General features: G+C 46.2%; 2 protein-coding genes and 1 long non-coding RNA gene across 3 annotated transcripts in view; 1 reads left to right on the forward strand and 2 right to left on the reverse strand.

Moving 5' to 3' along the window:
- The window catches only part of LOC142897851 (uncharacterized), a 71,509-nt gene that overhangs the window by 22,712 nt on the left and 22,130 nt on the right, over positions 1-26,667 (reverse strand). The gene's annotated exons all lie outside the window — the stretch shown is intronic.
- znf16l (zinc finger protein 16 like) lies at positions 1,023-8,520 on the reverse strand. Its single transcript, XM_076040505.1, has 4 exons — positions 7,311-8,520; positions 5,509-5,754; positions 4,386-5,002; positions 1,023-2,853 (listed from the first exon to the last, which is right to left on the reverse strand). The coding sequence occupies exons 1-4, from the start codon at positions 7,984-7,986 to the stop codon at positions 2,683-2,685; spliced, it is 1,710 nt and encodes a 569-aa protein (XP_075896620.1). The 5' UTR covers positions 7,987-8,520; the 3' UTR covers positions 1,023-2,682.
- On the forward strand, positions 11,095-25,463 carry sh3tc1 (SH3 domain and tetratricopeptide repeats 1). The gene is made up of 20 exons (XM_076040487.1): positions 11,095-11,293; positions 11,394-11,533; positions 12,526-12,600; positions 13,422-13,552; positions 13,950-14,055; positions 14,406-14,546; positions 15,167-15,365; positions 15,507-15,583; positions 15,897-16,085; positions 16,824-16,961; positions 17,209-17,247; positions 17,674-19,044; positions 19,261-19,401; positions 19,493-19,714; positions 21,187-21,367; positions 22,156-22,306; positions 23,080-23,202; positions 23,330-23,480; positions 24,249-24,445; positions 24,758-25,463. The coding sequence occupies exons 2-20, from the start codon at positions 11,494-11,496 to the stop codon at positions 25,004-25,006; spliced, it is 3,921 nt and encodes a 1,306-aa protein (XP_075896602.1). The 5' UTR covers positions 11,095-11,293; positions 11,394-11,493; the 3' UTR covers positions 25,007-25,463.

A 26,667-nucleotide genomic window follows, 5' to 3' on the forward strand; every position in this document is an offset into this window, starting at 1 on the left:
TGCGGATGTTTGAACACCCACACACTTTTTCCCAGGGAGAGGATTCAGCTCCCACAGACTCTCCACCGCTTTGCTTTAATGCAGTCGCCCAGTTCCTCTGCTGCTGCTGCTGATTTGAAGCCTCAATATTGCCTCTTGTGTTGGGAGCAGCAGCAGCAGCAGCAGCAGCAGCAAAGTCAAAGCCTCCTTGCTGGCTTCTTCTCAGCTGTGGTGGAGCTGTTGGCTGGGTGGAGGAGGTGCTGGACCTAAACAAGGCGTTTGCTTCCCTCTGCTGGCAGAGAGAGTTGCTGGTTTCAGATCATTTGCTTTTGCCACTTTTTATCACACACACACGCGCACACACACACACACACACACACACACACACACACACACACACACACACACAGTGTTGAAATTCCTGTTCATGTATGTATAGTCCATCCTTCTTTCGGTACATCGCTTGCATTGTAATGAGAGGTTAGCTAGCACTATCTACTGGTAGCCGACAAGTCTTATAAATAGAACCAGGAACTGCTAGCGGTCTCCTAGCACTCTGCTAATGATAAGTCACGGACCAAAGGTATTAATTACATACTATAAAGCTAACGTGGGATCTATTGCACGAAGCGCAGTCATGTAATAACAGTTCACATACGACACTTGTGCATTTTTGTTTTGCATCGGTTGTTAACGTTTGGTTGTACTTTGTCTATTTGTGTTACCGAGGCCAGTGGAGGTGCCCACTGCACATTAGTGCGTCTCCAATCACTCATTGCAGCTGTGTACGTACTTGTAAGGGAATAATAATCAATAAGTTATTGACTGGACATGGTAGAAAGTGAGCTGGCATTTTTATTTTTTTGTGGAATAAATTTGGGCCGTGACTTATTTATGATGTGCAACGTGTGGCTCCTGAGACTCCACCGGTTGAAAACTGCTGGTCGACGGGATCGTACATGGCGACGGAAACATGTCAGTTAGCGTAGCACGGCTTCGTACCCGGAGTTAAAGTAACCCGAATAACATTGGAGCTCCGGTCAATCAATCAATCAATCAACTTTTATTTGTACAGCGCTAAATCACAACCAAAGATGTCTTGAAGCGCTTTGCAAAATCAATGGAAAAAAAAACAAAACAAAAACAAAAACAACAATTGAAATCCTCCAGAGCAGCAGGGGGCGCCAGCGGCCAGGAAAAAGGAATTACACAAAAGAAAATGAAGAGGAAAGGGATTGAAGTACGAGTTGCAGTGAAAAATATCCAAATACTTACAAAGCTCCCATTATATAGATATAAATACGTATATAAATAAAGAAATGAAAATATAGAAAGACACGTCTGTGTGTTTATATATGTGTGTATATATATAAGTATATACATGTGTGTATATACTTATATATATACACACATATATAAACAATATATATGTATGTATATATATATATATATATATATATATATATATATACATATATATTTATATATGCACACATACATGTATATTTTTATATATACACACATATATAAACATATATAGTATATGTATGTGTTTATGTATGTGTCTAGGTATATGAATAAATGTTGTATATTTGTAAATGAAATGATGTGAAACTGTAAATGGACCAGTGTGGCAGTGGAGGGTTCAACATCTTCAGAGCAGCAGGTACATTGTATGGACTGGCATGGAGGCCCAGCGAGCAACACTTCCAAAGATATATTCTGAAAGATATGCATATTAAAATCACACCTTCTTAGAGGAGAAGTTACTCCTATAAATTAGTGTTGTGTTTTCATTCACAAATAAGAAGCGGTTCTATTTACATGGAGAGAAGGTGGGGGCGGTGAAAGGAAAATCAATGACTTGAATTTGGCTCTTTTTTTTTTTTTTTATGCTCCTGACCTTTGGTCGTCGACCTGCTCTACCCTCAATCACCACTAGAGGCTCACAAATGGGAATCAAAGGGCTCATTGGGCCATTTCTCCATGACAACGTTTCTGACCATTTTTGTTTCTCTTGACACTATTTCACCAGCAGATGGCGCCAGCACAAGTGGCGCAGTGTTTTTCAACCATTTCTGAGCCGCGCGGCACAGAAATCCCATGGCACTCCATCAACCAAAAAGACCATTTCAAAAAATGGCACTTTTTATTGAGCCTAACAAGTGGGTGTGACGCCTGGGAACCCTGCTGAGATGCTCACAAAGCTGAGACCCTGGGTGGAAAACAGGCTCGCAGTTGCTCCACAGTGGAATGATAGCATTATTATTATTATTATTATCATTATTATTATTATTATTATCATTATTATTATTATTATTATTATCATTATTATTATTATTATTATTATTATTATTATCATTATTATTATCATTATCATTATCATTATCATTATTATTATTATTATTATTATTATTATTATTATTATAAACCAATTGGACCAACGGGATCATTCCTCACCTGACGGTACCTCCCAGTGGCAGCAGTGAGGGGGCGCCACGCTGCTTGAAAACACTGTTGTAGAGGAGCAGGATGCATTTAAGGTTTCCAGGCTTTTTTTTTTTTTTTTTTTGGGTTGACTTTTTTTCTTTAGCAAAAAAATCCAAAACCAAGCACACGGCTCCTCACTACTGGGTGGGGGGGATGGGGTGTTGGGGGTGTTGGGTGGGTGGGTGGGGGGGGGTAGTCCTGGTGGTTCCCTGCTCACAGGGGTGGCGGGGTGCAGCGGTGGCTCTTGAAGGTCCCCAGGTGGCGGAAGCTGCGGCCGCAGTGCTGGCAGCGGTAGGGCGTGGCCCCACTGTGGATCCTCTGGTGGGTGTAGAGGTTCCCCAGCTCCTTGAAGCGCCGGCCGCACTGAGGACACGCGTAGGGGCTCTCACCTGGTGCCGCACAGACAGAACATGTTAATTCTCATATTACTCAGATCATATTATCCATCAGGGCCACATGGTGGCGCAGTGGTCAGCACTGCCGCCTCACAGCTAGAAGGTTGTGGGTTGGATTCCGGGCCTGGGAGCCTTTCTGTGTGGAGCTTGTGTGTTCTCCCTGTGTCTACTGGGTTCTCTCCAGGTTCTCCCTGTGTCTGCTGGGTTCTCCCTGTGTCTGCTGGGTTCTCTCTGTGTCTGCTGGGTTCTCTCCAGGTTCTCCCTGTGTCTGCTGGGTTCTCCCTGTGTCTACTGGGTTCTCCCTGTGTCTGCTGGGTTCTCTCCAGGTTCTCCCTGTGTCTACTGGGTTCTCCCTGTGTCTGCTGGGTTCTCTCCAGGTTCTCCCTGTGTCTACTGGGTTCTGTCCAGGTTCTCCCTGTGTCTGCTGGGTTCTCTCCAGGTTCTCCCTGTCTGCTGGGTTCTCCCAGGGTTCTCCCTGTCTGCTGGGTTCTCTCCAGGTTCTCCCTGTCTGCTGGGTTCTCCCAGGGTTCTCCCTGTGTCTGCTGGGTTCTCCCTGTGTCTGCTGGGTTCTCTCCAGGTTCTCCCTGTGTCTACTGGGTTCTCCCTGTGTCTGCTGGGTTCTCTCCAGGTTCTCCCTGTGTCTACTGGGTTCTCCCTGTGTCTACTGGGTTCTCTCCAGGTTCTCCCTGTGTCTACTGGGTTCTCCCTGTGTCTGCTGGGTTCTCTCCAGGTTCTCCCTGTGTCTGCTGGGTTCTCCCTGTGTCTGCGTGGGTTCTCTCCCGGTTCTCCCTGTGTCTGCTGGGTTCTCCCAGGGTTCTCCCTGTGTCTGCTGGGTTCTCTCCAGGTTCTCCCTGTGTCTACTGGGTTCTGTCCAGGTTCTCCCTGTGTCTGCTGGGTTCTCTCCAGGTTCTCCCTGTCTGCTGGGTTCTCCCAGGGTTCTCCCTGTGTCTGCTGGGTTCTCCCTGTGTCTGCTGGGTTCTCTCCAGGTTCTCCCTGTGTCTGCTGGGTTCTCCCTGTGTCTGCTGGGTTCTCTCCAGGTTCTCCCTGTGTCTGCTGGGTTCTCCCTGTGTCTGCTGGGTTCTCTCCAGGTTCTCCGGCTTCCTCCCACACTCCAAAAACATCATGTGAGGTGAATTGGAAACTCTAAATTGTCCGTAGGTGTGCCTGTGTGAGTGTTTGTTTCTGTGTGGCCCTGTGATGAACTGGCCACTGGTCCAGGGTGTCACCCTGCCTTCACTCTAAGACAGCTGGGAGAGGCTCCAGCAGAGCCCCGTGACCCTGAGCTCAGGAAGAGGCGGGTATGGAAGATGAATGAATGAATGAATATTATCCATTAGTGGTGGATACAGGCCCCGACAATTCCATTCAAAAATCAGAAATGGAAAACAGCCAGCATCATTCAAGTGTCCATCATATATACCATCATAATGATCTCAGTGTTTTTCAAACAGTTTTTTTTTTTGTTTTTTGTTTTTTGAGATAAATCCCATGGCGCTCCATCGACCAAACATCAGATTTAACCTCACCTGTGTGGACCCGCTGGTGCCTCTTGAGTCCGGACAGCACTGAGAAGCCTTTGCCACACTGTGGGCAGGGGAAGGGGCTCTGGGCGCCGCTGTGCACCAGGCGGTGGCTCTTGAGGCGGGCGGCGTGCCGGAACCTCTCGCCGCACTCTGGACACACGAAGGGCTTCTCTCCGGTGTGGATGCGCTGGTGCTGCCGCAGGTTGCCCAGGTAGTTGAAGTGACGGCCGCAGTCCCCGCACTCGTAGCCTCCCTCCAGCTTGTTCTCCTTCTTTAAAGGTCCTCCTCCTCCTTCTCCCCGGGGACCTCCGCTAGCACCGCCCCCTACCCCTGCTCCACCTCCTCCCTCCTGCTGCTCTCCTCCTCCTCCTCCTCCTCCTCCACTCCTGGACTCAGTGCAGCAGGTGGACTGCAGGAGGCGGCCAGCCTGCTGCTGCTGCTGCTGCTCCTCCTCAGCAGCGGCAGCAGCAGCAGCAGCAGCAGCAGCAGCGGCAGCGGCAGCAGCAGCAGAGTCCGGGTGGATGAGCTTGACGTGCTCCTCCAGGAACACAGCGTCCGGGCAGAAGGTCCCACACAGGGAGCAGATGTAGGTGTGGCTGCTGACGAACGGCTGGCCTGAAAAGCACCAGCACACCTGAGTTCCTCACTGAGGCCTCACATCTGATCACCTGATCACCTGATCACCTGATCACCTGATCACCTGATCATCTGATCACCTGATCACTTGATCATCTGATTGAGCAAATCATGGATCCACTCTCATGCTACGCTGTTCATCCTGGGACACATTTAGCATCTGAGTCAAGATTTTAGGTGTCATCTCTCCCTCGTTCACCCTGCTTATCATATTATCTGTGTGTGTGTGTGTGTTATATTTTTTATTAATATGATTGTCCTTCTTTTGCACCGGATTGTTGCTGTAATTGTGCAAACTTCCCCAATGTGGGGTTAATGAAGGCTTCTCATCTTCTAGAAGAACAGATTTGTATCGTCGGCTAAGATTGTGATCATCTTTCCAGATCCAAGACGACCAGCACATCCATGGTGAAAGCCTGCGCTACTGTTTCAACATCAGTGGAAAGTGTCAGCAGTGGGTCCTGTGTCCCTCCAGCGTCACCCACCTGTTGCAGGTCTGTCTGCGTTGGCCCTGAGCGGACCCTCCCCCTCCCCAGGAGAGTTCTGGGGGTCCATGGAGAAGTCGGGCGGCTGGACGTGTGACAGCGGGGCGTGGGCGTGCTCCAGTCCGCCTCCGTCCCGCCGTGACAGGTTGTCGTCATCATCGCCGTCATCTTCATCGTCGTCGTCATCGTCATCGTTGTTGGCCTCCTCACCAGTGGGGGCGCTCTCACACCCTGACTCCTTCATCACTGGGTAAAACACAAGAGCTGTGTCTCAATTCAGGGTCTGCATCCTTGGAAGGAAGCGTCCTCCGTATGAAGGAAGCGTCCTCCCAAGGACCCGGCCCAGAAAGACCGACCCAAACCCCGCCTCCCCGGTAACCACAGGGGACGGTCTGGCCTTGGGCGTATTTCCTGGTTGCGTCACCGCCGTTCCCTCCTGCTGGCCAACCCAGGAAGTGACGTTTTCACAGCATCAAGCTAACCACTGGTTCACCATCTAACGATGGCATTGGATGTTCAAATCAGTAAAAACCCTGCGTTGAAAACTGAATATTTGATGTGAAATTTCAATAATTAAATTTATACGTGGTGTCTTTGCCAGTAGATGGCGCTAATTTCAGCTGACTTCCCAGGATCCCAGGATGCTTTGCAGCAGCACGCAAAGCATCCTGGGATACAGAAGGAGGTGAAGGATGGTAGCGGTGTAGCCTTGGTGCTAACAGTAGGGTGCATTTGGAGCGTCCTAAGGACTTCTGGGAAGTGGGAGGAGCCTTCACGCAGTGCTGTGACGCAACTGGCCTTCCATTGCAGCCTTGGAAGGATGCAGAGCCTGAATTGACGCACATCCAAGCTGTATATGTCAACCAGCACCTTGCATGGCAGCAGCCACCCATTGGTGTGTGTGTGAGTGAATGGGTGAATGACAGGCCATTGTAAAGCTTTGGGAAGCGTGAAGGTGCTGGTAGGTGCTGGAAAGCGCTATAGAAGTGCAGACCATTCACCACTTTACCAATGAGCCCAATAAGCAGGAATTCACTTCATTTAATTTCCCCTACGAGTTGATGATGAAATATTAGAATATTAGACAGGGTGATCTTAAAGACATTTTAGTAACCATTCGTGACAATAACATCAAATATTTTTAGCTTTTTGAGAAAAAGAAATATGAGTTAAATTTTGCTTTGAAACTTTGTCCCACCACGACCAGTCAAAAGTTGGGTTCTTTCATTTTCATGACTACTGACACTGCTGGTTGTCACTCAAAGGCATCAGAACCATGAATGAACACATGTGGAATATGGATTCAACAAAGAAGTGTGAAATAACTCAAACCAGTTTTATATTTTAGATGATCTAGAATAGACACCCATCATATAGAATGTGTATAACACGACATACTTATGTAGTTAACGTTTTTTTTGTTGTTTTTTTGCCACATTAATCCACATATCTTGCTCATATAGTCGATGTCTTCAGTGTGCACCTACAGTGTAGAAAGTAGTCAAGATCAAGAAGAAACGGCTGTGTCCAAACTTTTGACTGCAGGTGAATGCAAAGTGCTTTATAAATATAAACGTACAATTAACATCAAATTTTAAATTCTAAGAATATAAAATACCAATGGCTCATATCTATCTCGATGTGACTGGTGACATATTGAGAAATGTCTTCAGCCGTGTGCTAACATCTTTCATCACACACACACACACACACACACACACACACACACACACACACACACACACACACACACACACACAAAACACTTATCATCATTATTATTATTATTTTTTCCTTTATACCTTTCAGGTCGGAAGTATAGGCCATCGGTGCGATCCACTCGTAGTCATACATCCGTTTGCTTCCGGAGGGCAGCATACCGAAAATGTCATCGGTGGCGTTCTCGGCATCTCCGTGTCCGGGCCCGGTGCTCGCCATCCCGCCGTCCGTCCACAGGTGCAGGGAGTCCGGCTCCGCTTCCTGGTGGTGAGCGTCGCCGATGGCTTGGCTCTGGCTGCCTTCCAGCTCCACCACGACCCCCCTCGAGTTCTTATCTTTCATCAGATAGTCACAAATGGCATCGATGTTCTCCTTTTTCACACCGGGCACGAAAGTCTTGGCTTTTCTGGGGTCGACGCCGCTGTGTTTGCTGGCCGGGGTGCAGTCCGCTTTCCTGGGGCCGGCATCCCCCGGCGGCCCGGTGCTGCCGGGGAAGGGGTCTTTGCTGTCCCTCTGAACGCTCTCCAGCCTCGCCTTTAAAATCTCAATCTCTTCACTCTTCTGGTGCAGTTCCATCTTTAAGACCCGTATTCTGATGCTGACCATTTTGCGGATCTCGGACAGCGCGGTGTCCAGCACCACCGTGATGTTCCTGCCGAGGTGCTCCGTGATGTCGCTGACCGAGCACAGCAGCTCCTCGTCGGGCTCCAGTTCCAAGAAATCCTCCTCGGTTCGGCTCGCTGAGTCGTGAGGCTCCATGTTTGGTTCCGCGGAGGTCTCGCCGGGTGGGAAGGGACACGGGTTCGGTTCAGCCAACTTGCTTATTTGAGGCGTTGCTCTTCACATAATATGTTCCGCCGTCGCGGTGAATTGTGGAGAGTTTGCCAGCAGGCTCCAAGCTAACTTCCAACAGTAGGCTAAGTGTTTGGATGATGCTGGAGGACGGCGCTCATGTTAACATGACGAAGAACGGCAGTTACAGGACTGTAACCTTGAAACCACAGCTGCTCTGAGAAACACCGCGACCTCCGGCGGACCCTTGTTGATCAGAATGTTGTTTTAAAATCGTAAATTCGAAGTACCTCTTTGATATTGGCTACCTTGACGGCGATCACACACACACACACACACACACACACACACACACACACACACACACACACACACACAACTGACGGCAGCAAAGGCTGAATTCGGAAGCTCTCACCAAGCAGCGCCCCCAACAGGACAAAACTAGAAACAAGCTGTGATAGTGACTTCCTAACAGGACACAAACGGCTATTTACTTTAACGTGACCTTTATTTTTTGTTTGTTTGTTTTTGTTTATTTGTTAATACTACTATCATTTTAGAATGAGTTTAGTTTCGCTTTGTAAATCCGCACCGCTATAGTGAATAACAATGGTGAATATACATTATTCCGTGTGTTGTTTGTTTGCTTTGTTGGAATGTTATATTATATTTGTAGTATTTTGGGCAGGACAAAATAATCAGACACTTATTTTACTAGGTGACTTCCGGGCAACAGACGCACACAGTACAGGTGCCGCTTGGCTCAATTCACGCACACTAAAAAATGTTGGCCCACCCAAAACATAACACGGCAACTGCCCTTTTCAGCGATAACTAACCACATGACACTTTTTACGATAAATTATTTCAATCTTTAACAATATTGTTCTTAGTGGTGTTTTTAATCGTAATTGTTTGTTCGTATTGGATTGGGGAATGGGGGAAAAAAAACACAAACTATAAAGTGTGGTGGTCGAGTTGCTGAGGGAGTCCTTGTAGCTCCGTCGTATCTGTGGTGGTTTCTACAGAGGAAAGACGAGTGAGAAGAGTGAAACCTGCTGACCCCCAATCAAAGTAAGTGTAATACCTAATCTAATACCATGGGGGAGTGAGGAGCTGACGTAAAGAAGAGAGTCACAGTATGAAGGTAATGTCGTAAAAGGGGGTGCAGTGACGAAGGACAGCCAAAAGAGGGCGCCAAAGCCCACGGTAAAGGCTGTCGACGGTAAACTGAATCTACTTCAGAAGCGAGCACGTGGCCTTTCTGTGGGGAGTTTGCGTGTTCTTCCTTTGTGTGTGTGGGTTCTCTGCAGGTTCGCGGCCTTCTCTCCCACTAGAGTCCAAAGACATCAGTGATTGGCCAATTGGGACTCTAAATTGGAAGTGAGACTGCATGCGAGTGCTAATGGGTTCTTTGTCTATGTTTCCACCAGCTAGCGCCTCCTCTGCCCAGGCCAGCAGTCACCATTTTAGCATCAGCTCGGTTGGGCTTTCAAGCGAGCTGTGCAGGGCACTGACTGGGTGAGGGTTTGACGAAAACGTGAAAGTGAGTCTTTCACGAAAACTACAACCGCCATTTTTTTTTATAAATTCCCTGCTTGTGATTGTAATGTAACGCAGCTGCTGTAGTTTTGTGTTTGGTTCAAGTTGTTTTGTTCCTTTTCAATAGTAAACACTTTTGTGACTTAAGTCACTTCACCGTCAAGATTTTCTCGAGTTGGACACTGTTTTGATAAAAGTCAACAGTATTAACCAAATAATTATAATCCCTACTAAAGTGTATATTTCAAAGAATAAATGTTCAATATAAAACAGTAAAACATGAGTCCAGGGACACAGGGGGCATACCAAACGTCAAGGAACTTGGGCCCTCCCCTTGTTGTGATGGCTCCACCCCACTGAGCTAGTGACAGGTTGCAATGGAAACACAGCCGTGCCGTGCCGAGCCGAGCCGAGCCAACATGACCCGACCCGAGCCCAGTGGTAGCCAGCTAGTGGAAACGCTCGGTGTGGCCCCTGCGATGAGAACACACCCACCCAACCCTGAGTGCACAAGAGGCTCTCAGAGAAAATCAAATGATGGATTATTGTATCGCTTGGCCTGAGGTTGCGTGTTGCGGGATGTCAGTTTATCATGACTGCGATACTCTTTGTAGCTCTGTTCCTCTATTTCCTGTTGTTGTCACTTTCACTTAATGCAGCTCATATTTGACAAAGTAGCACTGATCCTTACAGAAACTTTCAAAAATACGCTAATTAGTTGGGTTTAAAAAAAAAAAAAAAAAAGCATTTAAACTGTTTAAAAAGTGTACTTTTACTCTCAATTGAAACTCACCCTAACACTAAACTAACACTTCATCAGCTGCTGTGTGTAAAGGTGCCGTGGTGTAGAAGAAAGGCACCATATAAATAGTTCCATGACTTGGGTTTAGTTTTACACACAGAATGTTTATGACGCAACATGCTGAGCCATCACTGATCTCGTGATCCCGACCCTGTGATTTTCTCTTCCTCGGCGTCATAAAGTCCTGAGTGTGGCTGCAGATTAGCAGCCACACTCAGTGAGTGAGACAGAAGAGTCGAGCGACCGGGGGGAGGAAATGCTGAGTCTGTTCCTGTGTGTCGGTTTGAGGCAAAACACAACCACAAGTGAATGAACTGGGCATGGGCGGAGTTAAAGTGACTTCAGTTCTCATGATCAAGAACATACAGTGTATGAATGACATATCTGGTGGGGTTTAGTACACGCGGTCACAAAGTACCTTCATTTGAAACTGTTTGTGTCGGCCTTCCTCAGGCCAGTTGGTGCCTGGTGCAGTGGAGCAGGCAGGGTTGTTTGTTCACTGACTGATTATTAACTTGAGAGCTGCACTTGAAGTTTAGAAAGTACGAGGAAGGTTTAAAGTAAGTGCAGCCAAGCAGTACCGCACAGAATACAAAGTTCAAATCTGATGTTTAAATTGTCCTGCAGTTCAATAAAATCAGCATTCATGGGCAAAACATGAACGGATGTGACATTCTTTGATCGGCAGGTCGCTGCAAGGCGTCAAGAGTGACGCAGCAAGCTGGGTGTACGCGTTTCAGGGGTTGGAATTTCATAATAAAACAGAAAGTCTCTGTTTTCACTTCCTTTTTTTTCTCTCTCTCTCTCTCTCTCTCTCTCTGCTGCTGCACTGCGGAGGTCCAACCTCGCTGAAAGCCATCACACACATTGCCGGACAAAAGGGTCAACAAATGACCAAAGATGTCAAAGCTTTCCGACCGGTCAGCTGAGGTAAAAACCTTTCATCCAACATTTATTTTGAAATTGCTTTTCCGGATTTTTTTTTTTTTTTTTTTTACTGACCAGTTTCCAACTGATTTCATCACGGCAGAAACGTCGCGAGGGCATTTAGCGGCCAGTGTGGTTCCAGTGCCGCCTCGGACCCGAGGCTCCCGCCGGTACCGGACACTTCGGACACTTGCAGCGGGAAGATGAGCTCCGCCGAGGGCAGGCAGCAGCACAGCAGACTGGGTAACTTAGTGGCAGTCGTCCAATTAACTATTATATTATATTATATTATATTACATTACATTACATTACATTATATTATATTATATCCATCCTTGCAAATGTGTCAGTGTTTGATTTTGATGTCATGGGTTTGAATGGATTCAGTCATCTCTAGTGGAGATGTTCAAGGGTCTTCCTGTTTAGTAAAAGTAGACCCAGTAGACTGATGATTTATGACTGGTTCTTTTTTTTTCTTTTTTTTCACTGCTAAGACGCCACTTCTTTTTTTTTTACTGTCCACTTCCTAAGTGCACTTCCAGTGTTGAAGCTGGACACTCTGAAAGATTATTGGGTGGGCTTTTATTTGTGAGTTGTGAAGTCTCAAACATGCTGGTGGGCCACACTGACTGCTACTACTACTGCTCTCTCTCTCTCTCTCTCTCTCTCTCTCTCTCTCTCTCTCTCTCTCTCTCGCTCTCTCTCTCTCTCTCTCTCCCTCTCTCTCTCTCTCTCTCTCTCTGTCTTCTCTCTCTCTCTCTCTCTCGGTCTGTCTTTCTCTCCCTCTCTCTCTCTCTCCCTCCCTCTCTCTCTCTCTGTCCTCTCTCTCTCCCTCTCTCCCTCTCTCTCTCTCTCTCTCCCTCCCTCTCTCTCTCTCTCTCTCTCTCTCTCTCTCCCTCCCTCTCTCCCTCTCTCTCTCTCTCTCTCCCTCCCTCTCTCTCTCTCTCTGTCCTCTCTCTCTCCCTCTCTCCCTCTCTCTCTCTCTCTCTGTCCTCTCTCTCTCCCTCTCTCTCTCTCTCTCTCTCTCTCTCCCTCCCTCTCTCTCTCTCTCTCTCTCTCTCTCTCTCTCCCTCTCTCTCTCTCTCTCCCTCCCTCTCTCTCTCCCTCCCTCCCTCTCTCTCTCTCTGTCCTCTCTCTCTCCCTCTCTCCCTCTCTCTCTCTCTCTCTCTCTCTCCCTCCCTCTCTCTCTCTCTCTCTCTCTCTCTCTCTCTCTCTCTCTCTCTCTCTCTTGACAGTGCACAGTGTTCCCAGAAACACAACAGGTGTGAGTGCGTCGGCGTCCTCGTGTGAGAAAGAAAACTTCCCTTCAGGTACCACAGCGGCAACGCAGTGCTGCTGCTGTGTTTGTGACAGGCGCACTGCTGCTACTTCTGCATCAGTTTATGCAACATTTCAGCCAAGACTGCTGGGATGAACATCCAGTCGATAGGATGGAACTTTACTGAAGCTCAAGGTGCAAACGTTTCATGAGAGCAACAGTCACTGGATTTATTTTACGCGCCTTCAGCCATACAGACAACATACATACTGAAACAGCTTTGAGTAGAAACTCACAGGCTGAAGTGGGCCGGCCATCGTCTGCCTCCAACATCCACTGCATCTCTGTGCATCCCATGTCAATGTCTCTCTCACCATGGATGCAAAAGAGTCCAGTGGAATAGTTTTATAATGTGTACCAGCAAAGCTCAGAGTCACTAGCAAGCATCACCTGGAGAACACTGTAAACCTCAGACCGACTCATTCTGTGTTTGATTAAAGATTATGTGAGTTGGCAGATGTGCGCCCACATGTTACCGCAGGCGCACTGCATTTCCTGTCCCATGTTTGGAAAGTATGCCCTTTATATGATGCAACAAGAATTTATGTGGAGTGAGCATCAGGACACAAAACTACACATGCACTTTAAAGCTGGTAGCAAAGGTTAAATAGTGCAAATATGCAGTATATTCTGTATTCTATCATCTAAATTATGACATGGTTGACAACAAAGCTCCTGTATTGCCATTAGAAGAAGAAGAAGAAGAAGAAGAAGAAGAAGGAGGATTTAAATGCTCATTCATAGACTTGTGGATGGTCTTTTGTCTTCTGTCAGTTCATCACAATGACGCTTGGTGTGTGTCTGTGTGTCCAGTTCTTGCCGTGCAGTTGGATGTGCTCAGAGGTCCGCAGCGTCTTCCTGCTGATGAGCAGTCACAGGAAGTACTGAGAGGAAAACTGCACCTCCTGCAGTCTGACAGCACTGAGCTGGAAGCTCTGTTGACGGTACCGCCAACTGCACAATACACACACATTGTTAAAGCCACAGTTGCAGTTGCGGTGACTGAGGGTCCAAGTTCCAAAGCTCCAGTGGTTCTCATGGTTGAGATGGTTCTGCAAAATTAAAATGAATTGAATAATTCAAGTCAGTGTGACGCAGCAGCAGTTAAAACATAGACTCCTATTATTTAGCCCACATTATGGAAATTTGCATGATTATAGCAGCGAGCAACTAGAAGAAGAAAAAAAAGAAAGAAAAATATAACATCTACAAAATATTCACAGTAAGTGTTTATACGTTCATTTCGTGTACACATATATAAATATACTGTACATACGTGAAATAAATGAAAATCTATGAATGATAATAATCTATGAAATGTCTTCTTGTCTTTGTCGACAGGAGCTGTCCGCTCATCTCGTCTCAATCAAAAGTGAAGAGAAAACCTTTTTTGTGACCTTCAAAACATTTGAAGAAATCTGGAAGTTCTCGACACATCACACTACAGGCGAGTGATGAGGAGTCTCTCAGCCCAGCGTCGTTCAATACAGACACACGTCATTACTTACCTCATCAGGAGGGGCCGTTACGGCGCCCTCTCTGGCAGTTTAATGTACAAGCCAAGTACCAACAGGAAGTATCCACAGCAAGTCCACAGGAAGCTCTAGAAGCAGGAAGGCCTCGGGCCTTGGTGTCAGGGTTCTGTGCACCTCGTGTCCATTGAGTTGGGTCGGCATTCCGACTGAAAGCTTCTTCTTAACTCCAGAGGACGTCACAGTGATGCACAGCTGCAGTGTAGTTTGGCTTTTGGAAGAGTTGGAGTGGCTTTGACGTCATCCCCATGGTTCCCCGCTGCAGGTCTCCTCAGTCAGTGTCTGGAGAACCTCTTGTTTGATCCCAAGGTCTGGCTCAGCTCTCTGGAAGACGATGTCGCTGTCCAAGTTTCCATTCAGGAGGAAACTTTGCACCTCATCTACAGAGGCATCCTCATGCATGAAGGTATGCAGCATAGCAGTCAAAGCCAGTTGTGCTCAGTGCATCTGCTGGACACTCAGCAGCTCCTGCAGCCATTGGACAGCAGGTGGTGGTTCTACAGTTTAGTTCTACTTCAAGGAATACTTTTGCCACTCATATGAGTTGGCACATTTCCTTCAATGTTGTTTTCACATTAATTCAGAGGTCGTGTATTAAAAATGAGAAATTAAATATCCAAAGTGCATTCAGAATTTCAACCAGTAGTTTACTGGGAATGCACTGTACTTTGAAAGTGCTTTAATGACCTACAAGTGGGCTGTATGTATTGTTAAATAGTACACCAAAGACCTACAGATGAGTGTTCTTATCCTTATTGGTATAGTTCAAAATGAAAATGACCTGAAAGAAGACATAATAAGCAATACTTTAGGTATACTGCAGTATACTGAAGGTTGTTCCAATTATAGTCCCAGGAAGAATTGAACTTCTATCATTTGTAGAATACTACAAGCACATTGATACAAGTTCACTTCCTGTGCTTTTATTTGCACTTACATATTCTAATAAATGAACTTAATAGAATAATAATACATCCTGGTACATTGTCAACTAGTCTGCACGATTCAATGTGTGTCTCCCCCCAGGTTCCTTGTTTGCCAGTTGTACCAGCAAGCAGGTGTTTGACTGCTCCACCTCTGGAGGTGACCTGTACCTGGAGCAAGGAGACGTGGCCCAGTTTGAGCCTCCCTTCCTGGGCTCGGGCTGGACCGTCCTGTGTCTGGCCAGCGGAGCCCGAGGAACTGCACCCAGACCTGCTCTGGAGCCCGTCCACCCGTTTCACCAGTGGGTTCTTTTCACCAAAGAACCCTGGCACACAAACACCAATTAACACCAATGACACAGACACATTACTCTTGTAAAAGTGACTGACTGCAAAAGTTTAAACCAGATCCGGACCGAAAATCTCTTCATCTCCCTCCACAGATGGTTCCTGAAATCTGAAGCCGAGGGTTTTTTAGTCAGTGACCGGAAACCAGCCTGTGTTTTTCCCATTCACTTTGGTAAGTGCAACACACAAATGGGACTCCCTCTCTGTGGGGAAGGCTCGGAAAAGGTCCTGCTGCTTTGAAGGAGTCAGAAAAATACAAAGATTTAAAAATGGCTTCAGTGGAACCTTTGAAGCTGCAGATTTACATCTTAGGTTGACTTTCCTCAGCACTTCCAGACACTTTTGGTTGTGATTTAGTGCTGTACCAATACAAGTGGATTGATTGATTGATTGATTGATTGATTGATTGATTGATTGATTGATTGACATTGTACAGTTCAGATGTATTCTAAATGTATTCTCTTCTGGGCTTTTCTACTCTCCAGCCAGAGGAACTTGCTTAGTGACCCAGGAATATGATGCTGAGGGCTGGGACGAGCTGAGCGTGGCGCCCGCTGACTGCATTCATATCATGGGAGTGCTGGTGTCTTGTTTTGACTGGTTTACTGGAAGGAAGGAGTCGACAGGAGAGGTCGGTCTGGTCAAGACCAGCGTGGTGAGACCTTCACCAGACACTTACAGGCGAGTCTGCAGCAACACCACTGTTTAACCTTTAACCTTTGAAAAGAACAGGTGTGTTCAGTTGTTTTCACACAAAGTAGATATATATGTACAGGTACTGGCCAGAACATTAGAATATCCTGAAAAAAGGGTTGCAGTATTTCTGCAATTCAGCTTAAAAGGTGAATGGGACATATTATATAAAGGAATAATATGCAAATCAATATATTTCAAGCTTTTATTTCTTTGGATTTTGCTGATCAGGTCTTGCAGCTTAAAAAAACCCTCAAATTTTATAATAATTTTCTGAGTTTGTGGTTTTAATGAGCTGAAAATCTTCATCAGCAAAGTTACAACAAGGAACTGCTTGAGATGTCAGTTTGCGTGGAATGGTTCAATAAAATGTGTCGCTTTCATCTTTAATGTTGAACTGCCAAAATAAAACAACTTTTACTGGATATTCTCATTTTTCGGGTAGTACCTGTATATATATGTATATACACACACACACACACGCACACACACTGTGTGTGTATGTATATTTTTTATTTATATATAAACACCCCGTGTCCGTTAAAAACGCTGCTGCAGCTGTTGCCATCTCCAAAATTGATATGCGATTAAAATACGATTAATTACGATTAATTAATTACAAAAGCGATAATTAGTGTGATTATTTTTTCTGTCAAGTTCCACTCATACATACATACATATATATGCATAACGCTCGCATGTTGTTCCATCATGCCAACCTGACAGCTCGACGGATATTTTTCTGGATGGAGAAGAAAGCACTTTCCTCAGTGTCCACCAGGAGGCCGTCATTGAGGAAACAATTGACGCGTTAAAGAAGACGTCCCAAAGTAACGTTGGTCACGACTACAAGCTGGGTGAGACGAGCGAGCCGCAGTCCGACCTGCATTACATGCTAACGGATGAAAGTGATTTGTCTTGTGGTTTTGCGTTGCATAAATTGACCCTGTACAGTAAGTTGTTAAGGATGATAACAACTAGCATCCAGCTATCCAACTGAAGAGCAAATTCATGGATGATAGTGAGAGAGGACATGAAGTTAGTAGGTGTGAACAAGAACATTTTAACATTTTTTATTTTATTTTTTTTCCATTTCATTCTCAGATCTAAGCAGTCACACAGACTTTGAACATACATCTGGAGGTTAGTATATGGTGGCCTCAGCTTAATCTCAGCATTTCAATGTTGCTTTAATGCAGTGCTTCTCAACTGCTGGACTCTCAGGGCATCATTTTCCTCGTCGTGAAGTCGCGACCCAAATGTCTTCCACAAAAATAAAAACTCCTTGCGCACTTTCTGTCACATCCAGTCAATAAGTCATTGACTTGATTCATTTGAATTGTGTGTCCTGCACAATAAATGGAGAAAATAAACATTTTCTCTGAAAAAAAATATATATTTTAAAATGTCTTTGAAAAAAAATGGAAACTGCCCATGAAGATGTGACCCAATCAAAACAGCTGTGCGTCCCACCTTTGGGTCACGGCCCACCAGTTGAGAAACACAGGTTAAATGTTTCTTTCATTGTGTTGTCATTGTAACGTCCTACTAACATAACACTCTCTGCAGCCGCCTCTCCCTCTTCATGGGATCCTGACACCAATCAGTCTGGCCTGAAGAGGGATTGCCTTGGATTTCTTGATCAAAGAAAGGACTCAGACACAGTGGTCACTGCAGCTGTAAAGAGTCAAGAGTCTCCCACCACAGAGGAACAGCCTCAACCCGGTCCTCCGAGTTTCAAGGTTCACCCTGTTCAACCTCTGGTTGGGGGGGACCCCCACAACACGGAGAACTTCATTCCCCTCTTCTCCTTTTTGGAGGGGTGCGACTACCGAGCCGAGTTTGGTTCCCTGTACGGGATGAGCTCAGAGCGCCTGGCCTCCTCCGTCTTCCACGGCCAGTCCGACGAGGACGAGCTGGTCGGGTTCCTCGGCGCCGCTCGAGAAACGGCCAGGAAGAAGCGACTCCCTTGGACGCAGACTCGCTTGTGCTTCCTGCTGGGTAGGCTTTGCTTGGGGAGGTCAAAGTTCAGCCAGGCGCGGGTCTACCTGGAGGAGTGCCTCGTGGTTCCTCCAGAGAGCTTCTCTGACTTCAGGCTGTTGGCCAGCATCTACTCCAACCTGGTGGCCATCTATCTCATGCAGAAGAACGCAGAGAGCTTCTTTGCGCTGGTTGAGCGCCTAGCTGCCTTGCTCATGAGCATTCCCGAGTGCCTGGAGAACCTTTTGGACAGCACCGCTCTCAAATACGTCCTCAAGAAGTCTGTCCTCTGTCGCAATGCAGCGGCCGAGGCCTGGGCTCTTCACGTCTTGGCGAAGCACCACTGGACTCGTAACGAGGCCGGGAAAGTAGTTCCTTATCTGGAGAGACTACTGGTCATGCGCGCTGATGCTCCAATAGGATGGAACATCTCACCGAGTCACGGATACCAGACTTTGGCAAGGCTCTACAGGGACCTCCAGCTTCCTCACCTGAGTGTCGGCGCAGCCAGGAGGGCGTCCCAGGAGGGGCCTCAGACTCTGAGCGACTGCCTCAGCATCATGAATTTAGCTCTGGACCAAGTCAACAAGCTGAACGGAACCACAGAGCCCCAAGTCCCGATCCACCCTCAAGTTGCACCGTATCTCCACCGAGCTCTCTGTATGGTGACGGATGAGGAGCAGTGGCAGTACTCCCCTCTCAGGCACCACCTGACTCTCTCCCTCTGCCAGCTCTTCTGCAAGCACAGAATGGTTGAACAGGCGATCCGGTACATGCACGGTCTCATCAAGAGTCCAGCAGGTCTGCAGCAGCAAGCCCTGGTCTCTGCAGCGGAGAGACACGCCGCTCTGGAGTGGCTGGCGTGGCTCCACATTGAGAACCACCAGCCAGGCGTTGCTCTGCAGATCCTGGACTCAGTCTTGGCCTCGTTGCCGGAGCACTGCACCGTCCCCCAGGAAGGTCTGTAAGGTTTTATGTTGCTAATCACGTGTTGTCGTTATGTGTAGAGTATAGTTCAGAGTTTAGAGTATTCTTGTTATTGTTACAATGTCTCGTGTTTTGAGGATTTAAAATCCCCTAATTGAAAAGCCCATGTGCAGTTTGAGTGAAGAACACTATCTCCATTGATCTGTGTGTCACGACTGTTAACAGCAATATGTTTATTTTAAAACCAAGGTGTAGTTTTAAACATGCGTGGTGTGGCACTTCGATGCATGGGTGACTTCCAGGGGGCGGCAGAGAGCTACCGGGCTGCCGTCGACGTCTGTCAGGAGTATGAGGACGTGCCGAACTGGGCCGTGGCTCAGGCTAACCAAGGTACGTCATTGGACGATGCTCGTCGGCCACCTACAGAGCGTCGTTTGCACAGCGGCGCGTGACGACTCTTTGTCCTGTCGTCACTCCGAAGGGCTTCTGTTTCTGAAAGTGGGGGCCAAGTCGCTGGCACAGAGACACCTGGTGGAAGCGGTGAAGCTCTTCGCTGAGCTGACCGAGGGACGCCACCAGGAGAACTTCATCCAGGTGCTGCTGGAGCTGGGCAAACACTATGTGAAGCAGAGGCAGCTGGGCTACGGAGCAGCGTGCTACGAATGGGCTCTGCTGTTGTCCATCGCTGCCAACCTGTTAGAATGTGAGTCGGTGCAAAGAGTCGCACGCTGAGGCCTCGTCCGCACCAAACTACACGGGTGTTTTTGAAACCAAGCCTTTATTTTGACCAGTGGATCCGAAAAAAAAATCTGAATCTGGTCTCCGTCCACATGAAACCACTAAATCTGCATCAAAGCAATGTCCTGTAATGCACATGCCAAAGCAGTAGGTGGCGATACCGCTCCTAACAGAAAGACCATGTTAGCCAATCACAAGGCTGGAAAAACAACCACAGCGAACAGAAACGCTGGCGGATTCTTTGGTGAGGATTGACAGCTAGGTGGCGCTACGCCTCACTGGAACACACAGGGACACGATCAATAAAAACTCAGCTCCACGTGGTCCTGGGAGTCGTGTCAGTCAAAGCACAGCGAAACACTAAGCGAAGCAAAGCTGCTGGATCGCACTAGCAGTGGCTAACCCTGGCTAGCTACTCACATCCACTAGTCTCCACTAGGTGGAGACACCTCACTGTTGACTGGTGCTTCCTCGCTTTTCCTGTCCACACACTGACTGCCGGAACCAGGTTTCTCGAACCCTGGACCCGGGTCACCGAAAAACTCTGGTTTCAGGTGCCTTGGACTAAGACCTCGACCCTGCAGAGAAACACACACTTTCAAAGATACCTGTTGGTGTGACTGACTGACTGACTGACTGACTGACTCACTCACTCACTCACTGACTCACTGACTGACTGACTGACTGACTGACTGACTGCCTGACTCACTGACTGACTCACTGACTCACTGACTCACTGACTGACTGACTCACTGACTGACCGACCGACTGACTCACTGACTGACTCACTGACTGACTCACTGACTGACTGACTCACTGACTGACTCACTGACTGACTGCCTGACTCACTGACTGACTGACTGACTGACTGACTCACTGACTCACTGACTCACTGACTGACCGACCGACTGACTCACTGACTCACTGACTGACTGACTCACTGACTGACTCACTGACTGACTGCCTGACTCACTGACTGACTCACTGACTCACTGACTCACTGACTGACCGACCGACTGACTCACTGACTCACTGACTGACTCACTGACTGACTCACTGACTGACTGCCTGACTCACTGACTGACTCACTGACTCACTGACTCACTGACTGACTGACTCACTGACTGACCGACCGACTGACTCACTGACTGACTCACTGACTGACTGCCTGACTCACTGACTGACTCACTGACTGACTGACTCACTGACTGATTCACTGACTGACTGCCTGACTCACTGACTGACTGACTGACTCACTGACTGACTGACTCACTGACTGACTCACTGACTGACTGACTGACTCACTGACTCACTGACTGACTGACCGACCGACTGACTCACTGACTGACTCACTGACTGACTCACTGACTGACTCACTGACTCACTGACTGACCGTTTTGTAAGATATTGCTAAGGTTGCTGTCAAATCTTTGGTAGGCCAGCTGACTGCAACCAAACGCCTCTGTCACCTCTATGGCTATGAGAGTCCGGACCAGGCCCAGTGCATCATCTACAGCCAGCACCAGGTCCTGCTGCTGAGACGCAGTGGAGACCGAGGGCAGGAGGGAGACGTACTGGAGGCGGTCAGCCGGCTCTACCTCACAGTGGCCACAGAGAGGTGCAGGAGTGTGGGCGCGCTCAGACCGCATGTCCTTGATTTCCATCCAGCAACAACAATAACACAGATTCACAGTGTGTCTTTCCTTTGATCAGACGCAGGGTTTTTCCTCCCTGTTGGCAGAAGTTGAGAAAGTATTCATATTCCGTAGTTGCGTAAAAGTATTGAGACTTGAGTAAAAAAAAAAAAAAACACTCTGGTAAAAGTAAAAGTACACATTCACCTCCTTTACAAAGTAAAAGTAAAAAACTACAGGTTCTGGAATGTACTAAAGTTGAAAAGTAAAAGTTATTTTTTTGGCCATTGATGAAATAATGTACATTAATAATAATACATTTGTTGATAATTTAAAGAAAATTAAAACGTCGTGATGGAATAATCTATAATAAGAAAACTCTAATAAGAAAACAAAAGATGAACAGATTAGAATGCAACAAAGCTCATCTGTTGGCTTAATAACACAGAAGAAGAAGAAGAAGAAGCCTTTATTAATCCCACATTGGGGAGATTTGCATAATTACAGCAACAATATAGTGCAAAAAGACAAAATTATATGAATTAAAAAGAAATAAAATAAAATATTTATGTTATGGAGTAAGAAAGGAAAAAACAAGATAGATTGATGGACTGCTGGATTATTTTACAAGTTATGTGCACAATATTGACAAATAATAAGTGTTTTCTTGCACCTTTATGACATTGAAGTGGTTGAGAAGAGGATTTTTATGGAGCGCAGTTGCTCCCCCTGAGGCTGCAGGCAGGAGTGACCTCTGCTTGTGCATTTGCAGGGCCTACCGGGCGGCTCTGGACTTGACCAAGAGCAGCCTGGGGATCTTCATTGACCTGGGCTGCAGGGAGAAGGAGGCTCTGGGCTGGCTGCAGGCCGGGAGCATCTACCTGCTGCTCCAGCAGACCGAGCTGGTGGACCTTTATGTTCAGGTCTGGACGGAGATCTCCGCATCTTGTTAGCCTGAAGTTTGTTTTCGAGCAGTGGTTCCTGCCAGCTGCAGTTCTACGTGGAACCTTGTTGTCGTTGAATCAGCGCACTTAGGAAACAAATATCAACCTCACAAATCTCCTGAACTCCTTTTATTTTTTTTAGTTTCTATAGCCATAGAAAAAGTCTGGCGTCTTAGCAAAATGGTTTTGGGCCTGGGATTTCTCATTGAAAAGCAAATGTTGCGTGTTTATTTATACACAAGCAGCAAAGGTTTCAAACTCATAACCACAACATATAACTTTGAGGGTCAAAGTGGCACATTGGAAAAGCTCCAAACATTGCACATCTCTCAACATTGCGCCTGATTTCAGGAAGTCGTTCGTTATAATTGATCGTTCATTGATAGAAAGACAAGGCTGCTGTGCTGCGACGCAGCATACGCTTCATAAAACCGTAGTTAGTGTAAACAACACAAATATAACAACAACATAATGATACATTTACAAATATATTGCTGCACATCCTGGATTGTTTTATTATTAGTATGAATCTGAAACTAAACTTGCTGTTTCTTCTGTGATGCACTTGAAGCCATTGTGGCTAAAATAAGATTTCACACAACTTTTCTGAATGTGACATAATTACCATATGCAGCATCGTAGTTTAAGTCAAATTCTTCCCGCGTTGTCTTGAACTGTTTTGCTCTGCAAAAAAAAAAAAAAATAATAATAATAATCTTGAAACGTTGTATTACTTTTGGCGCCACCATCAGGCAGCTCAGGACGTTGCTCTGAGCACCAAGGAAACCAGCTTCCTGTTGAAGGTTCTGGAAGCTGCAGGAGACATTTTCTTCAACAGCCGCCAGGACAGACACAAGGCCATCCCTTTCTACCGGGTACAGTACGCATGCATGCATGAAGAATACATCCAGGTGTTTGCAAACACCTGCCAGTACCTGGACTTTTGTGTTGCAGCCGTACTTACGAGTTAGATGTACTCTTGCTGGGTTGTGCGTTTTGCAGGACGGTGCGATGCCCCTGGCGGAGCAGAGCAGCGCTCTTGGCACGCGGCTCAGGCTGTGCAACAAGCTGACCGAGTTGATGCTCGACCTCAAGATGTTTGGAGAAGCTGTGGAGTTTGCTCATGTTGCCCTGGACATCAGTATCACTTTAGGTAAGTTTGTGATTTGCTTCTCTGGGTTTCTCTTTCATCTCGCGCTGCAAGCAAGCGCTGCTCATCTGAAGAGAGTCCTGCTTGAAGTCGTCGCAACGATTCTGAGTGATACAGCGGAGTTGCATCACCTTCAAAGGTCAAGCGTGTAATATTTGGAGATTTTGAAGAAGAGACAACGACATCCCGTGGTTACATTTTAGATTGCAGCGCCTCCCTCTCTTTAGCTTGCCAGTGAACTACAGTGGCCTGCACACCCAAACCTGAACACCTCGTCCAGCTTCTTCTCCTTTCTCTTCTTTGTTTGTTTATTATCCTTATTTACCCTTCTTGATCTATGGATATTCTGATATGTATATATATATAATATATACATATATATATACATATATATGTATGTATTATATATGTGTGTGTGTGTGTGTGTGTGTGTGTGTATATATATATATATATATATATATATATATATATATATACATGTATATATGTATATATATATGTATATATATATATATATGTATATATATATATATATGTATATATATATATATATACACACACACACACACATATATATACATATATATATATATACACACACACACACACATATATATATACATATATATATAATGTATCCATATATACACAGTTATATATATATATATATATATATATATATATTATCATCAACATCTGCCAGGTTGTGTTCCAAGTTGTGTTGTGAATCTGCACCGCTCCACCTGTGTGTTTGCTGGCTCGTGCACGCAGGTGAGCAGCTGAATGAGAGAGTGGCCTACCACCGCCTGGCCTCGCTGTACCACAGTCTGGGCCAGTTTGAACTGGCTGAGCACCATTACCTCAAGGCCCTGTCCCTGTGCCCAAGCCCTCTCCAGTTTGAGGAGGAGACGCTCTACTACGTCAGGGTGTACCAGACACTTGGGGACATGATTTTCTATGATCTAAAGGTGAGAAGCCGCCGTGTTCATCGTTCCAGAATTGGGAGTAAAAGGAAACCGTGACAATCTGCCCTCTTCTGTCTGTTTTGTATTTAACTCTTTAATAGTGTGGGTATGTTTTATATGTTAGGTGTCTATGAGTATCTTAAAAAAAAAGAAGCCATATTTAAATATTATTATTATTATTATTATGTTGTTGTTGTTTTTAGATGGGTAATCCTCTAATTCAAATAGATTGAACAGCATTTATTCATATGTATACAGTCACTTTATGAATACATAACCCCTATGTTTGTTATTTTTGTTTTGTTTTTTTCCCAGGACCCCTTTGATGCTGCAGGCTACTACAACCTGGCACTGGCTGCAGCCATAGACCTTGGTAACAAGAGATCCCAGCTGGAGCTGTGCACTCGCCTGGCCACAATCTATCACAACTTCCTGGTAGACCGAGAGCTCTCCCTCTTCTTTTACCAGAAGGCCCGAGTGTTTGCTGCCGAACTGAATGTGAAGAGGTTCACTCTTTCAAAAGATCAGTTCTGCACAGGTGCCACGTTTTCCAAGGCCACCTGACAGCGGAAATGACTTTTGTCACAGTCGCAACTGTTTTAAAGTGCAAACTGAGGACAAACTGACCACAAAGGAGGTCTGAGGCAGCAATCAGTAACTGTTTAAACTACAGAAACAGAGCTTGAGACATACTGAAGCTCTCCTAACCACCCCTGTTTATTGTCTATTGGGGTCTTGACAGGAAAGGGAAGCGACTCTGACGAATTACAAATGAAAATCATCAACTTTGATTTGTACAGCGCTAAATCCCAACCAATCCCCATGGCTGACAGTTTTAAAGAGTTTCTTCACAGCTGATGTCTTCATTCAGAGAGAGAGAGAGGGAGAGAGAGAGAGAGAGAGAGAGAGAGAGAGATTAAACTTTAATTTAGCAATTAAACATGTTTAAAACGTGTCTGCTCTGCTCAAACCCATAACCAGGCTCCATTACCGGAGGGGAGAAAACGCCACAGGTTGTCGATAAATTACTCTTCCACTGTCGGACGTTCATGACACTTGGCACAATTATTTCACATCTTAAGGCTTTTCCTGAGAAATCGGCAGCGTTTATACGGCAAATGAACAAATAAATGGGTTACTATTGGTCTTCTGATTCTCTCATGTCAACAATATCCCCACCATCGCCACACAGTGCTGGTATGTGTACAGCGATGAAACGTGTATTTGTATTTTTGTTACACTTCTGCCACCTGGGGGTGTAGTGGTGCAGGCAATGGGCTCTATGCACAGCTCCACTACTTCCTGAACCTAAGGCAGCTCCTTTATTTCCTGTTTAACATAACAGGGCAAACAGATTAATCCAGGTGTGTCTGAGTAGTCACAATGGATTAATATTAATATGGATTTATCGGTTTGTCCAAAAATGTAAAGCAGGAAATAAAGGTGCTGCCTTAGGTTCAGGACGGAAGTGGTGGAGCTGTGCATAGAGCCCATTGGGCAGAACCCAATTTGTTGTAACCACAAACAGGTGTTGTGGTCTATGTAATTATCAATGGGCAGTTTACATAGGTGTGTCTTCTGTGGTTAAACTCTTTCACCCACGGAGGCCTGCAGTGCACTTTAACTGCACCATCAACACCACCCTCTGTAAGGCATCTTTTGCGCGAAGCTTCCCTCCTGCATCTTTGAATGGGACAAGGAGGATGTGCAACGCCTGAAGGAGGCCAAGAGAACGGAGTGAAGGCGAAGCCACAGTGGACACGTTCTTACCGAGGAGCAATTCATGGCCACCATCAGTCCATGGGAGCTGAAGAGGCACTGTAGGATACGTGGAGTGGAAGAGCTTCGGAAGAAGATTTCAGGGCTCCAGGAATCAGTGTGGCAGCTGACAGACACCACGGGGCTGCGTCTGGTCAACCATGATGTTTGGGAAGTGCAGCAGAAGCACCTGGAGTGCCTCCAAGACTCTGCAGGTATTAAACTGTGCGCAAAGGAGGGGGGGGGGCACACTCTAGAAAGGCGGCAAAGAGCTGGACGTCCTTAGGTGTGCTATATATATATATGTGTGTATATACACGTGTGTGTGTGTGTGTGTGTGTGTGTGTGTGTGTGTGTGTGTGTATATATATATATATATATATATATATATATATATATATATATATATATATATATATATATATATATATATATATACTTGACACAACAAACCATGTTTAAAACAA

The sequence above is a fragment of the Nelusetta ayraudi genome, unplaced genomic scaffold, assembly GCF_046127955.1.
Source record: "Nelusetta ayraudi isolate G7.1 ecotype Tasmania unplaced genomic scaffold, CSIRO-AGI_Nayr_v1 ptg000061l, whole genome shotgun sequence".
Lineage (NCBI taxonomy): Eukaryota > Metazoa > Chordata > Actinopteri > Tetraodontiformes > Monacanthidae > Nelusetta > Nelusetta ayraudi.

Coding starts and splice junctions, on each gene's coding strand:
- znf16l (XM_076040505.1), bottom strand. CDS start 7,986: ATGGAGCCTCACGACTCAGCGAGCCGAACCGAGGAGGATTTCTTGGAA. Junction 5,755..7,310: donor CTATACTTCCGACCTGAAAG/GTATAAAGGAAA, acceptor TGTTTTACCCAG/TGATGAAGGAGTCAGGGTGT. Junction 2,854..4,385: donor AGCGGGTCCACACAGGTGAG/GTTAAATCTGAT, acceptor GCACCAGGTGAG/AGCCCCTACGCGTGTCCTCA.
- sh3tc1 (XM_076040487.1), top strand. CDS start 11,494: ATGAGCTCCGCCGAGGGCAGGCAGCAGCACAGCAGACTGG. Junction 17,248..17,673: donor CTTTGAACATACATCTGGAG/GTTAGTATATGG, acceptor CACTCTCTGCAG/CCGCCTCTCCCTCTTCATGG. Junction 19,715..21,186: donor CGCTGCCAACCTGTTAGAAT/GTGAGTCGGTGC, acceptor AATCTTTGGTAG/GCCAGCTGACTGCAACCAAA.